Source organism: Aspergillus campestris, assembly GCF_002847485.1.
Source record: "Aspergillus campestris IBT 28561 chromosome Unknown P168scaffold_4, whole genome shotgun sequence".
NCBI lineage: Eukaryota > Fungi > Ascomycota > Eurotiomycetes > Eurotiales > Aspergillaceae > Aspergillus > Aspergillus campestris.
In genome coordinates, this window is record NW_020194339.1 from 1,159,618 (window position 1) to 1,174,022 (window position 14,405).

The 14,405-nt window shown below is 52.0% G+C and overlaps 6 protein-coding genes across 6 annotated transcripts; all 6 read right to left on the reverse strand.

Annotated features, from left to right (window-relative positions):
- Positions 1-675: 675 nt before the first annotated feature.
- On the reverse strand, positions 676-1,537 carry P168DRAFT_303454 (putative cutinase; the record flags this gene model as incomplete). The annotated part of the gene is made up of 3 exons (XM_024838758.1): positions 1,311-1,537; positions 1,027-1,244; positions 676-943 (listed from the first exon to the last, which is right to left on the reverse strand). The coding sequence occupies exons 1-3, from the start codon at positions 1,491-1,493 to the stop codon at positions 676-678; spliced, it is 669 nt and encodes a 222-aa protein (XP_024694309.1). The 5' UTR covers positions 1,494-1,537.
- A 1,673-nt stretch (positions 1,538-3,210) lies between these two features.
- On the reverse strand, positions 3,211-4,172 carry P168DRAFT_266416 (N-acyl homoserine lactonase family protein; the record flags this gene model as incomplete). The annotated part of the gene is made up of 3 exons (XM_024834969.1): positions 3,211-3,819; positions 3,880-4,027; positions 4,084-4,172. The coding sequence occupies 3 exons, from the start codon at positions 4,170-4,172 to the stop codon at positions 3,211-3,213; spliced, it is 846 nt and encodes a 281-aa protein (XP_024694310.1).
- Positions 4,173-5,532: 1,360 nt separating this feature from the next.
- Positions 5,533-6,381, reverse strand: P168DRAFT_341276 (uncharacterized protein; the record flags this gene model as incomplete). Its single annotated transcript, XM_024841799.1, has 1 exon — positions 5,533-6,381. One exon carries the CDS (start codon positions 6,379-6,381, stop codon positions 5,542-5,544), a length of 840 nt encoding a protein of 279 aa, XP_024694311.1. The 3' UTR covers positions 5,533-5,541.
- Positions 6,382-8,186: 1,805 nt separating this feature from the next.
- P168DRAFT_326047 (uncharacterized protein) lies at positions 8,187-9,822 on the reverse strand (the record flags this gene model as incomplete). The annotated part of the gene is made up of 4 exons (XM_024841077.1): positions 8,187-8,883; positions 8,940-9,180; positions 9,245-9,462; positions 9,543-9,822. The coding sequence occupies 4 exons, from the start codon at positions 9,820-9,822 to the stop codon at positions 8,282-8,284; spliced, it is 1,341 nt and encodes a 446-aa protein (XP_024694312.1). The 3' UTR covers positions 8,187-8,281.
- A 992-nt stretch (positions 9,823-10,814) lies between these two features.
- P168DRAFT_303457 (putative nuclear envelope protein Brr6) lies at positions 10,815-12,700 on the reverse strand. The gene is made up of 3 exons (XM_024838759.1): positions 12,514-12,700; positions 11,543-12,453; positions 10,815-11,483 (listed from the first exon to the last, which is right to left on the reverse strand). The coding sequence occupies exons 1-3, from the start codon at positions 12,626-12,628 to the stop codon at positions 11,133-11,135; spliced, it is 1,377 nt and encodes a 458-aa protein (XP_024694313.1). The 5' UTR covers positions 12,629-12,700; the 3' UTR covers positions 10,815-11,132.
- Positions 12,701-13,240: 540 nt separating this feature from the next.
- P168DRAFT_129728 (uncharacterized protein) lies at positions 13,241-14,232 on the reverse strand. Its single transcript, XM_024832673.1, has 2 exons — positions 13,886-14,232; positions 13,241-13,833 (listed from the first exon to the last, which is right to left on the reverse strand). The coding sequence occupies exons 1-2, from the start codon at positions 14,059-14,061 to the stop codon at positions 13,464-13,466; spliced, it is 546 nt and encodes a 181-aa protein (XP_024694314.1). The 5' UTR covers positions 14,062-14,232; the 3' UTR covers positions 13,241-13,463.
- Between the last annotated feature and the right edge of the window lie 173 nt (positions 14,233-14,405).

Here is a 14,405-nt window from a genome sequence, read left to right on the forward strand (position 1 = left end):
AAGAGGTTTAGCTAGATTCTTAGGACGAGTTATTGGATGAGGATGTGATTGAACTGGAGTAGCTCATACAACGGACACGCACGTTGTCCGTCGACTCTCTCCTTCTGAGCCCACTCTGGTGGCTGGGTAGCTACAGAAGGAGGTGGAATCCACAGGCACTGAGGGCATGGGGCACGACGAGCGCGGGCCGGACCGTGAGGTGCAAATCGACCAGGATTAAGTATCACGATATACAATTCAGGAGAAGATAATCCAAGTGCTACAAGCTACGGAGTTAGCTAGAGATGACACGATCTCGCTTAGGTTCTTCAATCTACCCCCTGGACTAAAGATAGGCACCCGATCTGCACATGCCCTCCGACACGGTCATCGCTTAGTATAGTCACAAAGTAAGACATGCTGAACCCTAACGTCCAGGAACCACCTCCTGGGCCCCTCCCACCATACTAACCTAACTCGACGCGGAGCAAAACAAGTATGTAGTCAAAAATTCAATCCATTGGTAGAGACGTCTCTCAAAGGTTAATGACAAGAATAGAAATAAATCCACAGTCCAACAACGTGATATATGTCCAGCACAGCTAGCTCGTCTCCATCATCTCTCATTGGGAGGCCTCCCAGTCCCCCTCCCCACCCAATTCATTGGGGAGAAAAAAGCCGACGCGTTCAACGCATTTAGATACTGACAGTACCAGCCAGGAACTCAGCAGCCTCCTTCGCATTGATTCCGTAGGTCAGATGCGCGGGTGTGATGATCAGCGTGCCCACGCACACCATGTCGCCCAAGGCGCAGAACACCTTGACCTGCTCCTTGGGGTAGTTGGGGATGGTGCCCTTGTCCCTGACGTTACGGGTGAAGCCGAAGAGCGTCACGCCCTTGACTTGGGCCTTGAGGTCTTCGTCGAGGGCTTTGACCGAGTTGTCGATGACAGCGGATCCTTGGCTGTTGGGTTTACCATGTTAGCCATGCATTCATTCGCGTACACACTAGTTCATCCTAGTGGAAAGGAAAAAAGAGGGAATTACCTGTATCCACCGGCCACGATCTGCGTGTCGGGGCACTTCTCCTTGGCCATGGTGAACATCTTGGTGGCCTCCGCAATGGACTTGCGGTCTGTGTTCTCGGACAGGAAGTTGGGGAGCAGGTTCGCAGTGTAGTCACCGCCGACGCCCTGGCAAGCGACGTTTTCGGCGCCCAGCTTGGCCTTCAGGGCAGCGCAGGTCGGGCCTCCGATGATCAATCCCTGTTTTACCCGTGTAAGTTCCTACCCGACCAAAGTATAGCTGCATTGCATTGGCGATAGACTTACCATGTTACCCTGTTCGGTCGACCCGCGAGCGAAAATCAGAGTCACGGGGCGGCAGATGCCCTCCTCGATGTCCTTGGAGTTGAGGCCCTGGCGCGCGACGAGGGCGTTAGCCTCTGGCTCGGGGATGGGGTTGGCGATGGCCAGAGTAGCCAGGGCGGCGATGAGGAAGGACTTGATGGCCATTTTTGCTGGAGGCGGTTGCGCTTGTTGGGCTGGCTGGACTTGTGAGGAGTGGAAAGAATGGAAGGGTTGGATCTGGATGATTCTCAAAAAAGTTCTTCTGGGTCATTGACTGCTATTTATATTCATCCTTCTGCCTGGGGTTGAAGACTTGATGGAGAGTTAATGCATTGTAGTATAGTGTAGTATAGGCAGTGCCGTGAGGCTTTTCGTGAATACTCCTCGACCGAGCAAGTGCCGACCCTAGGATGTCCCGAAGTCAAGACCAGACGTAAATGAAACACTCCCTGTTGCTCCAAACTCTCGGTTGCGGGGTCTGTTTCATCCTGTCGAGTATCATCACGCTTCGTTTACAGGGCTGGGCTAAGCCCAGACCCGCCAGGAACAGCCACGAATCACCCGATCATGCCCGGCTAGGAATGATCTGCTGATTAGAGTCGTCGCAGGTATGTTTAGCCATAGGGAAAAAGTCAAACTTACGAACTAACTGCCGGTGTCAAGCCAGGATGGGGACGCTCGACCGAGGCGCTGAAGAAAAGGCGCTTCGGTAGTAGACCGAGCTGGGGGCTAGGGCTTCGTGATCTGCCTGAGCGTCGACGGTTCCTCTTGTCTCAGGAACAGAGGGATTCTCCACCAGTAGGCTTGGCTGTTTTGCGGGGTGATTAATTGGGCTAGGACATTGAAGCGGGGGATCAACAGTCTGTCATTATATTAGTACGCTATCTCATTGTTTATATTGCTCGTTCACTACCGATGCCGTTGTCAAGCGCCTCGGTTTCTGCCCGCTCATCCTTGTTCAGGCGATCGGTATGGTGGTGGTCTAATCTATTTGATATATCTGGGGAGTGTCTACGACGATCTTGTCTTGGATATCTTCGTGTTCCGTCGGGTCCGACATGTTGGTAGTGAAAGGTCTTGTTGGAGAGTTGACTACGATATTCACCTTGCTTACTCTTTGATATATCATAAGGATAGTATACAGAAATGACATGATCTAGCTACACATGACAGATTATCACTGTATCATTCACTATCACTACCAAATACATATACACAGAAATAGCCGAGCATATATCTTCTAAGCGAAGAACTATATGACACCAGCCACTAGTCTAGATAACTACATATAGACCCACCCTCGCTTGTCAGACACTGCATCATCGCTTGTTAGCTCTGACAAGGGGTGCATGGTTTAGAATTGCGATATAGTGCCCTATATCATTATCTTAGTCGTGGTTATATTATCTTCATCTATTCCCCGCCTCGGTCCATGCACTGCCGACTACACACTAATTCAGTCGAGGGTAGTGGGGAAACTTTGGGCTATATTGTATGGAGCTTAGCGAGAATAGGTTTCAATCAGATCCATATTGATTCATCTTCTACGATATTATCATCCTGATAGCTCCGATCATATTAGCGATGTCTCCTACGCCGTCCCTTTCCTAGAGCACAGAGTCAAACATCCTTCCCAACAGCTGGACTCTTCTATACGACACTTTCAGGATCTTTACGACTGCTCGAGAGTTGTCTAAGTTCAAGTTATTCTCCTAGAATAGGTGTCAATCAACGTTTTGCTTATAAAATTTTTTTTTATGTCGTTGACAATGCCCAGCAGGGCCATATCTCTCGAAGCTATCCTCGACAGAGAAATACCATGTATAGAAGTAAGTCCATTATTTCCTGATATCCCCCCAGTATAGAGGAAATAAATAACAGTCTATTCATAAAACTCCTTCTCCTTGATCAACTTCAACGCCACCTCCCGATCATGCCCAAAAACCAAAGTAGCCCCATACAGCCTCTGCAACCTCCGAATCATCTGCAAACTCCTCCACCAAGCCGAATGGTCCCTCGCCAGCCCCCCATGCGGCGCCCCCTCCTCGTAGTTCTCCTTCACATGGAACTGATCACTCGTCCAGATAAACGTCCCGCTCTCCTTCAGATTCACCTGCATAATGCACAGCCCGGGCGTATGTCCCGGCGAATGATGCACCACAATCCCGTGGTACAGGTCGAGGTGCGGCTCGTTAAACGTCTGCCAGTTCAACTTCTCCAGAAGCATGTAATGGCCCAAGTAGACGCCGAGGTCGGCCTTGGTGGCGACGGCCCAGCACGCGTGCTTGAACTCCTCCTCGTGCACGTAGATCGGCACGTCTGTGTTGACGAAGTGCTCCAGGCCCCCTGCGTGGTCGAGGTGCAGGTGGCCCATGATTACCGCCTTGACGTCTTTGATGTTGTGGCCGGCTTTGGCGATTGCGGCGGGGAGGCGGTTGTTTTCTTCGTAGGCTACTCGGGGGAAGATGTCGGTGATGTGTTCACCCCAGTTCTGTGGTTTTACCTGTTAGGAACTGACTTCTTTCGGTGGGGGGAAGGGTGAATAACACACCACTTGCAGGTCTTCGGCGCATCCGGTCTCATACAGGATGAGGCCAACTCCGGGATAGTCGATGAGCGCCGAGAGCACGACGAGCTGGCGGCGTTTGTTCGTAGGGTTCTCGTTGCTCACGGAGCTTGCGTTCGCTCCACGGATGATCCTGGACGTGATAATCCATTAGTCCGTGAAGGTCTCTAGCAGAGAAGCTGGACGAACCATGATTCGTCACATTCCAATGTACCCAGGTCCAGCAGGTACATCTTCGTGCCCGCCGGGCAGTTCAGTGACGATAAGGGCGATTCCATTGTGCACTTCCCACGACTCGATTCTCAAGAAGAATGAAGTTGGAAGGGTTCAAGAGAAGTTCTCCGTTGGACTCTCTTATGCTGACTGCGGGGTAGCTCTGATCATCTGGTTGCGTCTGTTTTCCGTAACCGAGTTGCCATGATATCAAGCCCCGTTGTCTTCTTCCCCGCTTCCCCGCTCGCTGGATCCACGCGTCCCCGCTGACGACGTGTTGATCGCCCAACATTACCTTTGAGAAAGGATTCGACCTTTCTCGCGTTTTCGAGGTATCAGTTGAGAAATCTGCTTTATATAAGGCTAAGAGACGGTTGAGAAGTCCTCGCTTACCATCCGAGAGCTGGGAAGTGTTGACACGGCGAGAGAGAAAGCGAACCCCGGGAATAGTTACTTCGCTACCCAGCGAAGAATGCGCAAAGTGGAACCAGACCAGACACAACTCTCGTCATCAACATATGAGTAAACGGTGGATCGACGTACTAGTGATATGTCTGGTTCCACCAGTCCAGCACCATATCCTCTCCTCTATTAGTACTTGGGAATTCGGACCCACTTCTGGCACGAGAATGCCTCTATATGGAGTACTGGGTAACCTGGGAATGTGGGGTAGGATGATGAAGAACCAAGGAGTGGCACTCGCTTTCTTAAGTAGTTTGAGGCTTATTTGCCCATGTATACCATAGCACAATACGCCTTTATGCCACCGAAAACGAATCCAGATCTATTCGTCCAAGTGGAATACGTGCTATATTCTTCCCATGTCTCTAAATAGACTAGTTGATATTGGGATTGGGACCTTAGATCCTCTCGTGCGTATCTTCTATAAACCTCCCCCGTATCATCAGATACTAGCTCCAGCAAAGACCCAAAGACAGATCCCCCCACGACCACCACACCACAAAGAGAAAACAAGCCCAATCCACAGACCAGATCGATAGGAAACAACGTAATTTCATCGCCCCCCAATCGCAGAATAGGATACATGTACCCCGGTGCCGTAAGCGAAAACCATGCCACTACCCAGACGAACCCCACGCCTCGCTTCCAAAGAAGGGTGCGGCGTCTCGGCCCCGATGTATCCGGAAATATTCTAGCCCATACTGCCTGCACGCAGTCCTCGATCAAGATTCCGAGAGGAAACGAGCAGTAGAACCCGAGAACCCCCTGACTGCGACAGGGGGCACCCATCAAGACTGAACCCAGCAGGTGCTGCAGACCGGAGATCAGGAATACAAGAAACATATGCAAATACCGTCTTAGCCGCGAGGGGCGACGCAGTTCTAGGATGTTGTCCGTGATGTAGCTGCTCACGGTGGAGTTGGGCCATCGAAGACCTTGCTGCCAGAATTTGCTGCACAATCAGTCAGTCAATCAGGCCCGATATATGTCTACGTCTGACTGCAGTCTACCGATACGGATAGGGCAGACGAGAAGGTATACCCACCCCCAGAACTTCCGTAGCGTGTATGCCTCCCAGGTGCTACCAAACATCGGAGGCCACTCCTGAGCACCAGAAACACCTAGGCCGACGCACAGAACGGAGGCGATCCGATACGCAAGCTCGAGACTTGCTCTCACACCTCCCATCAAAACGACGAACCCAGAAAACATGCGCACGATGGCGCGTTCCAACACAAGAGAATACAAGGCGCTCTCCTCCTCCAGCGGGAACAGCGTTTGACTCAATCCTTGGATGTATTGGTTCCAGACAAGGTGGATAACGCGTAGCCAGCAGTAGATCCAGCAGATGATGGCAGACTGTCGAAGCAGAAAACCCCTCGTGGCGCGCTGGGGTGCCCGTGCGTGCAGTACCCCGGGTACAGGTGGTATGTTCTTGACTTGCCAGTTGGTCCCGATGCCACGGGTGCTGGAACAGAGCCGGAACGCGATCGAGTGGTCCTTCTGGGGGGGTGAATGCTTGTTGGCACCGGTGGGCTTGTGCCCCAGGGCGCTTTTCGGAGTGGCCTTCTCGAGGAAGAGAAGGCTCGCCAAGTGCACGGCGTATATGAAATGGGTGACTCCTAAGCTGGCGCCCCACGTGGCGTTGATTCTGGGGTAGTTCTGTAGACTGTGCTGTGCATATGTGATTAGGATAATGACGAGCATGCCGGTGTAACGGTAGAGCGATCGGCTTTTCGTTTTTTCCAGGACAGTCGTGGCCAGGAGAATCTGTAGGGTGAGGAGGGCGAAGCTCAATGCCGGAGCCAGCATTATGCCGGGGCCATTCCTGTCGGTCGATGCATTCATCTCGACTAGACCCAGGCTATCGTGATGTAAATGTAGATGAATCCTTCAACTGTGGCAGCAGGGTTGTAAAAGTGAGTGTCGTGTACTCCAGCTGGAACCCTCAATACATTGATCAATGAAGGTATTCCGATCTGCTTGACCCGTCCTGCAGTCATCAACAGATGGAGGTGGAAGTCTCAATTGTATATCAATCCATCCATGTACGAGGACTTCACCCGGTACCTCCATCAGAGTGCAATTTCCAGGGTCATACATAATCAGTACTGGGAAATTCTTTCTTCTTAACAGGTTTAATCCACCATGATTCCATGTCCTCCCAAGTCACACTCCAAAAATCACTTTTCGTCAAACCTCGCAGGAAATGTAAGTCCCTTGCATTGAGAATATGGTGAGTTGTTATAGAGTGGGATCAATTTGCCATATTTTAAACGGCTTAAACTGTTGTAGGAGTAGTGATTGAGCCGGTCACATACATCACCGAACCCTACAAATACAGTGGTTTACATCGATCCTGGCCCACATCTGTCACCGAGTAGATCGATGCGACTTGATATAAGGAAATGGATCTATCTTTGACCACCTGGCATTTAAGCGATTGACCATTTGCCGAGATAACCCTCCTACGTCTAGCGTCGATTCAATCAGACCCTAATCGACATCGCCAGCTACCCTCATCAGTACAAGCGTGCAGCCTGACGATAGTTCAACCAATGGGCATATAAATGGTCACTGCAGATCATGCAAGGGCAATGAGATCGCTCCATCCACGGCCGCGAGAAAAGTCCGCAGCGACCTTATCATATGAGTCTCCCAAACGGGCTCGTATCCCCAGACCAACACAATGAAGTCCACCACTCTCCCCGGTGGAGATCGAATCTTCCACTTTATATGCGAAAGACTTCGGATCCGACTCATCACTCCCGGCAAGACAGTCCCAATCCACCAAACAACAGACAAAGGTCCTTACATCCCCCAGTGGCAGCTCCACCGCTGGCTGATCTTCTACGGTAGCCTAGTATTCACGACCCACCACCTCTACGCACGGTGTGCAGGACACAACCTCACCCCCCCTCTCAACCTTCTTATACTACAGCAGCGCACACAGTCTAATCAGCATCCACGGTCTGCGCATCCTCTGCCGTCTAGGCCTCAGTCTAGCGGGCCCCAGACGACGTACCCACCACCCAAGTAAGCCAGATCATGATCAGCCTGATATCAATTCACTTCGTCCGACCCATCCTCCCTTTCTACCTCTCTTACCAATCCAACCAACTCTCCCCCACCAGTATCTCCTGGTGGAGACTCTTCCCCACAATCGGCATCTACAGCCTCGTGCTCGGTTTCTGGTTCTACTGATACCACCGCGCGATGCACGAGTCGCACCATTCAAGCCCCTTACTCCTCCTACCCTTCGGCGTCGAGGGAAGATTTTTTAACATTGACGTCATCCCGCTACTCACCTGGTTGAGACTCTGCTGCTTTGCAGTATTGGGTTGTGGAGATCATTGTGGAGGATCATGATGTTCATCATCGGCTTGGGTGGAGAGTGAGTGGGCATTACGGGAAGCTGACTCGAGTTTGGGATTGTGTGTTCGGGACGTGTAGAGAGAGGGTTGAGTGTATGAGAGGAAATATTTGACTTTGATGATCCTGTTATGCTTCCTATTTTCTGAGATCAATCTGTATGGATTGGATTCTTTGGGTTGGTATCTGTAGATTTATTGTTGTGTATTCTGGGCTTCTTCTGGACGAAAAACAGTTGTACTCTCCCAATGCTATTGAGCTCCAATGCTATTGAATGTACCAATCTCAGTCATATGGTTTATTCCTAGCCCAACTCCCCATGCAAATCCACCGAGATAAATCATCCCTGGTACTTCAGCGCATAAAGTCCCCTCTCGATACTGTTCAGAATGAGAGTCCCACTCTTGAAGTAAGGGTAGACACTCCAGCTGCCCACGAACTCAACCTCACCCCCAGCCTCATCATCCTCAGGATAGCAATCAAAGAAGCCCACCTGCTTGAAGCCCTTACCCGTGGGGTCCTCCGCAATGGAGCTGACATCAACAATCCGCAGCCCACTACCATAGTTGCTCTGGTAGGTCAGCCCGTCGATGACATACTGGTTGTGGTCGATCGATCGCACGGGCGACTGGTACAGTCCCGTGTACTTGGGCTTGGCCAGGTCCGTGATGTCGAAGATGTAGGTGGTTGTGTGGCCGTTCTCGGCGGCGCCGGTCTTCTCTTGCTCGTCGAGCTCGTCGTCGAGGAGGAGGTACTTCATGTCGGCGGTGGCGATCCAGCCTTGGTGGGTGTAGGCGGCGCCTTCGTAGGGGGTCTTGGAGATCTGGACGGGCTTGGCTTTGTCGGTTACGTCGACGATTGTGAGCGTCTCTTCGTTGTAGTTGAAGCAGATTTCTTTGTCGGTGTACTGCTTGTCGGGGCCGGCGTAGATGACGCATTGCGCTGTAGTTCGATTAGTACGCTCTCAAAATGATATTCTCCGAAGGGGGGGGAGTTACCATCATGCACGTAGCCATCTTCGTTGGCGCACCCTGGGGATGTCGGCTTCGCCGGGTCCGAAACGTCAACCATCCACAGACCTCCCGCGCAGTCGCCCTCCCTGTCCGTGCCAACGGCATAGATCATGTCGGTCTCCTCGTGAGCGACGATGTTGTGGGAGCTACCGAAGTCCTTATACCACGCCTTCAGATCTTCGTCGATGGTGAAAGTCGTCGGGCTGTTGCTGCTTGCTTTCACGAGCTAATGCGATAGGTCAGACCTATCTCTTTCCAAACACTCGGGAATGGGTTGGGGTGTCTCCTACCTTGGTCAGGTCGAACACCTGAAGCCCGTGCCCCTCGGCCTCAGACCCAATGTAGACATGGTCTTTGACCACCTTCATGTCTCTCCAGAGACTGGACTCCGTCTGCGTCGGCAGCCGGCCCACATACTCGAGGCTTCCGTCCTCCATGACCTCCACGAACGCCGTGCCGTCCGTCTGGCCCACGATGGCGAATTCGCGCCCGTCCTCAGACGTCCAGCCTAGTCCAGGGTATTAGCAACAGGGTCCCACAAGCCCAGCCTCACGCAGTGCTCCCATATTCAAGAAGTCATGCACTTACCCCACACATCGTTGCCCTCACGGGTCTTGCTCTCCATCGCCTGATGGCTAATGAAGCCCAGCAAGTCGACATTCTCACAAGAGTACTCGCCAGCCTTTCCATCCTTGCAGGCCGTTGCGCCCGCATCGGGATACTTGTTCAAGCTGAAGAACCCCTGGTCGCGGGCCCGCTGGCGGGTCTCCAGCTTGTGCGTCATCAGACCGCCCATGATTTTCCCGCCGGTGTGCGAGGCCAGCGCCACCGACGACGCGGAAAGAAGAGAGAGGATTGAGGCTTTCATCGTGAAGAATGTGTACCGCGCTGGTGGACAGATCACTCGGGGGATGCTTCACGGGGGGCCGTCTTCCGCGGTCTTTATACCCCAGTCCACATTCCCAGTCTCAATCTACCAGGGCTACCTACGCGCTCCCTGCGGGGAAGTTGCTTAACGCGATAGTGGTAGGTAGCATAGTCGCCCAGGGTGGTATTAGCCATTTCCTTGACACGGAGCGATCCGATTGTCCCGGACTCCGCTATCTGCATCCACATGATTAGGTATCGGTATATTAGACTAGAAGGGTGTGTTTCTGGGCGTGCGTGACTATATACCAGGATCGATGTAATTCCTTGGGTTACAACGATAGAGACCCGTGAAGAGGGAGCACTGGATGTTGGTTGGCTGGCGATGATGCTGCACAGACGGCACGCCTGTACTATCTTTCTTGGCTGGAAATGTAACTCTTATTAGCCTCATAATTGCATCGGCATGGACCGTCATCAAGCTGCAAGAGTTTATCGCGAGAAGCCCAAGCCTCTAATGATCCTGGGAGATCCTGATGGCGTTATTCAGCTGGCCATAATATAAGGCAATCGGCGTTATGATTGTGGCACTCCTGCCGCTCCTGAAAAGGAGTTCTTCATCGCCGCTCGTTATCGTCAAAAAGGTTAAAAAGAACGACATCAAGGCGCTAAGATTCCGGAACATTTTAGGCCATCGCCCTGAAACCGCTCAAGGGTTCCTTTTCCCCTGAGGGGTATGGACCCGATGATTAATGAGATAAGGCTGTATGGTCCAGACAAGATACGCCATCCCCGGTTTAGGAACGGAGCTCCAACGGACATGTCTAGGTCCAAAACCTTAGACTGCATTCTAAATTAATTATTGGAGTAAGTCGGGCTTGGCTCTGCCTAAGTTTGCATCCCTGTCTTGTGGCCGTATCAGCATTTGTTCGGACTTCCAAAGGCAAACCCAGAATAAAAATGTTGTAACACAAGATTGAATGGAAATCAGACGTTGGAGAGTTCTGTTGGTAGGATGATTCTCTAGTATGTACAAAGTCCAACAGATTAACACCTATGATATCCCCCTCTTATGCAAATCGCGGCACCATGCCGGTTAAACGATGCGCCAATCCCAATGTAAGATAAAATTAAGAGGAATAAAATGAAATGAAGAGGGGAAGAAACCAAGAAAGCAAAAGGAGATAATGTGTCCAAGAAAAGAAAATGAATGTAAAGATAAATAACACCAGATAAGACAGTATTAACGCCAGGGTCCACCTTGAAATGCATAGAGCCCGGAACTCATTCGTTTTAGACGATGATTACCATTCAGAAGAAGTTCCTGGTACGCTTGACCGGGCTAGGGGTTCGCATGTGGTTTGCTCGCTCCCGGTTTCGCTCGGTCCCAAATCCCCGAATTTGCGAATGTTCAAGCAACAAGGGCGGGGCGTCTTTGTGGTCGAAATCCGCGCCTGGCGCCTGGTTGGGATAATCGTATCCCGAGGGGGGCTGGAAATGCATCTGAGATGAGGCGAGAGCGGGGTGGTGCTGAGCCGACGACTGACGGGAGAAGCTAGGTGGTTGGTGCGTATATTCGTGTTGATGGAGGCGGTTTCTGAACGAACGGAACGACCAGTTGCTGACGACCGTGACGGTCGAGATCGTAGCCAAGAAAAATAACTGCAAGATGTGTCAGTACTGTCGATCTCCCAGACATAGAAAGGATGATCGTAACGTACGATTGCTTTCCAGCTGATCGGGTCGATAAAGCTGTTGATGATGATCGCCATCGTGTGTGCAGACACCTTGGCTCGGCCCACCTTGGCCGGGTCGCGGTTCATGCAGCGCTCCCAGTTCTCACACACGGTCTCCAGGGCCGGGAGTCGGTCACCACCGGCACACCTGTTGTCGACATAGCTCTTCGCACACACGGCCATCTCCGCCAGTATAGTATCCGACACCTCCTCTGCAGCCTGCTCAAACTCCGATCGGATGGTCGACACAAATCCAAAGACCACGTAGACCGCGAGCGAGAACAGCGACAGGTTGACCACCAGCTGCGCCCACCACGACAGAATGCTCGGTACATGCGGATGCGCCTCGAGAAGCGCAAAGAAGTCCGAAAATGACATGCGCGACCCCGCGGGACGCGGTTCCGCTGCCGGCCCAGACCGCTGCTTTTGAACGCGGACGACCTTGGACTCGCTGCTGCTGGGCCGGTCACTGTCATCGTCACTGTCCTGACCCCGCAGTTGTTGGCCTAGAGCCTTGTCCCTCCGTCGTCTTTTGTGCACTCGTCGCGCCAGGGCATTTGAATAATGGTTGAGTCGAGGGATCTCTCCACGTCCAGGACTCGGCGCAAAGCGCCCGTACATGCCGAACAGGGAATTCCGGTGCGCTCCGGTCTTCAAGGGCGGCTCGGGGGTGTCCTCGTTGTCTGCGTTCTCGGGGGACGACATATTTTCGGGACCCGACGAGAAGTCCAAGTCGAATTTGCGCGGGGTCATGAAGGCTGACGGGCCGAAGGAGGATTTGGGAGTACCGGGCGGGTTTTGAGCTCGGGGCTGCGAGAAAAGGAAGGGCTGGGAGTTGGGTTCGCGGAGGGCGGGCATGGATTTCTTCTCGGGCGAATCGAATGTGCTGTGGGGTCCTGCATCCAATATTAGGACTCTATTAAATGCAGACCTTGTGCGGGTTGGGCTATACGAACGCTTCTTCTCGTTGTCATGCTGCATGCTCAGTTGGTAAAAGGGTGAAGTGACATCTCCGGGGGCTCTGGACTGCCACTCAAAGTCCATCGGACTCTCCCCTGATCGCTTAGCCATCTTGCGGATGGATGGACGTAATGGTGTGAGTTATTCCAAGATAAACGAATGACTGGGGAAGAACAACAGGGCTGAACCTCATGAAAGTCTTGTCTTGACTTGACTTTCGTTATCGTCGGAGGGCGGAGAGAGATCGACTTTTCCCGCTATACCCGATTGGAACGGGCGTAAACAATGCCGGCACTGCTGAGGCAACGGGTCAACAATGTCTTCAGCTTCAAGTTTATTACATGTTTCTCTTGATGATATATATATTATTTATTTCAGATTGGATAGCTTCATTTCCTAGTTTCTTTACTGTTTAGAATACGCGATGTCATGGCTCATGTGTCTGCATGTCATTGCAGCAGCACCGCTAGGGGGATCCAGGAGGTAGTGACTATCTCGTAAATAGCAACGATTGATCACCTCTTTGGGAATGATCTTCTAGTGAAGGTTTTAGATTGAATAAGGAGAAGAAAAAGTTATCTACACAAATGCTCTTGTGTCATGTATAGATGCGTGAACACTCACTGCCCAACATCAACTCATCTTGTTCGATCAAAATCCCCACCTTTCCTCCTACTATACTCCATACTACCATCCTATTAGAAAAACAAGAAGCTTCTCATATGTTCAATAAAGACTGACGACAAACAGCCGCAACACTAACAATGTCCAGGTCAGTCAGAGAATTAAAAAGCAGCTATCTCAGTCTCAATCTAGTACAGTGAATCCGATGCTGAAACAGTCTAACACAACTCCATAACGACTCGAACGACCAACGGAGCACCAGAAAGAGTAAGCAAATATACAAGGGGAATAATAAAAGCAGCAACAAGCACGCGCGAGCGACCTATAATTCCACACGATCAACCAACTCGAAATCGCCGTCAACAGCCACGCGGCGGGCAAGGGACTCATGCTCCGGCACCACCATCTCATACTCCTTGGCGAGCTTCTCCGTCTCCTTGGTTTCAAACTTCTCGATGGCCTTGCTCACAGCATCGGATAAGAGAGTCTGTCCCGACGTGGAGTAAAACGGGTCGACCGCGCCCACCGGCAGTGTTTGGGCCGCCGTGGGTTCGTCCACCTCCTCTCCGCTGGAGGAGCCCGAGGAGTCGCTGTCGAGCGCCTCGCTGATATCGCCACGTAGGGCAAGCTTCGCGGTGCTAGCGATCCGGTTGGATTCGGCTTTGCGGTCGAATCGGAGAGCACGAGTAGAGCTACAGTTGTTAGTACTACTGCGCTCCGGGACATCGAGAGAGGGTTCCATACTTCATAAAGTGAGTCCTGGGCATAGCAGGGCGTGCGATGACAAAACCCTCGGTGACGTGCGCTCTGCAACTGGCGCTGCGGCCGCCATATGCCCACTTCGCCTTGTGGTCGTGGAAGCGCTTGCTTTCCGTGCCTCCGTGACGGAGGTCACTGGCCACCAGGTTGTCAGAAGCCATGATTTGCGAAACGACAGACTACTAAGTCGGAGGTATTGGGTAGTAGAGGGGTGTAGGTGTGGTTCGTTATTCTCGTTCGTCGGTGTGGTAATAATATGGGTTTTGTACTGAAGACGTGACCAAGGTTGTTCCTGCTGTTGCCGGTGGGCGACAATCTGGGGAAAGGGGCGGGGGGAAGGCGTATAAATGAGAACAAACGACGGGTCTGAGTATAAAAGCACTGGTTCCACGGTATGCTTCGTCTGAGTCACTGGCGATCCTTTATCAGGAATCCAGCTCGAACCGCCACTCGGTGCTGGAATGTCTGGGTCGCTTTGATTGGGAAGGTAAATGAAATCGGTTGA

Coding starts and splice junctions, on each gene's coding strand:
- P168DRAFT_303457 (XM_024838759.1), bottom strand. CDS start 12,628: ATGGCTAAGCGATCAGGGGAGAGTCCGATGGACTTTGAGTGGCAGTCC. Junction 12,454..12,513: donor GCATGACAACGAGAAGAAGC/GTTCGTATAGCC, acceptor TATTGGATGCAG/GACCCCACAGCACATTCGAT. Junction 11,484..11,542: donor CGATCAGCTGGAAAGCAATC/GTACGTTACGAT, acceptor CACATCTTGCAG/TTATTTTTCTTGGCTACGAT.
- P168DRAFT_129728 (XM_024832673.1), bottom strand. CDS start 14,061: ATGGCTTCTGACAACCTGGTGGCCAGTGACCTCCGTCACGGAGGCACG. Junction 13,834..13,885: donor CCCAGGACTCACTTTATGAA/GTATGGAACCCT, acceptor TAACAACTGTAG/CTCTACTCGTGCTCTCCGAT.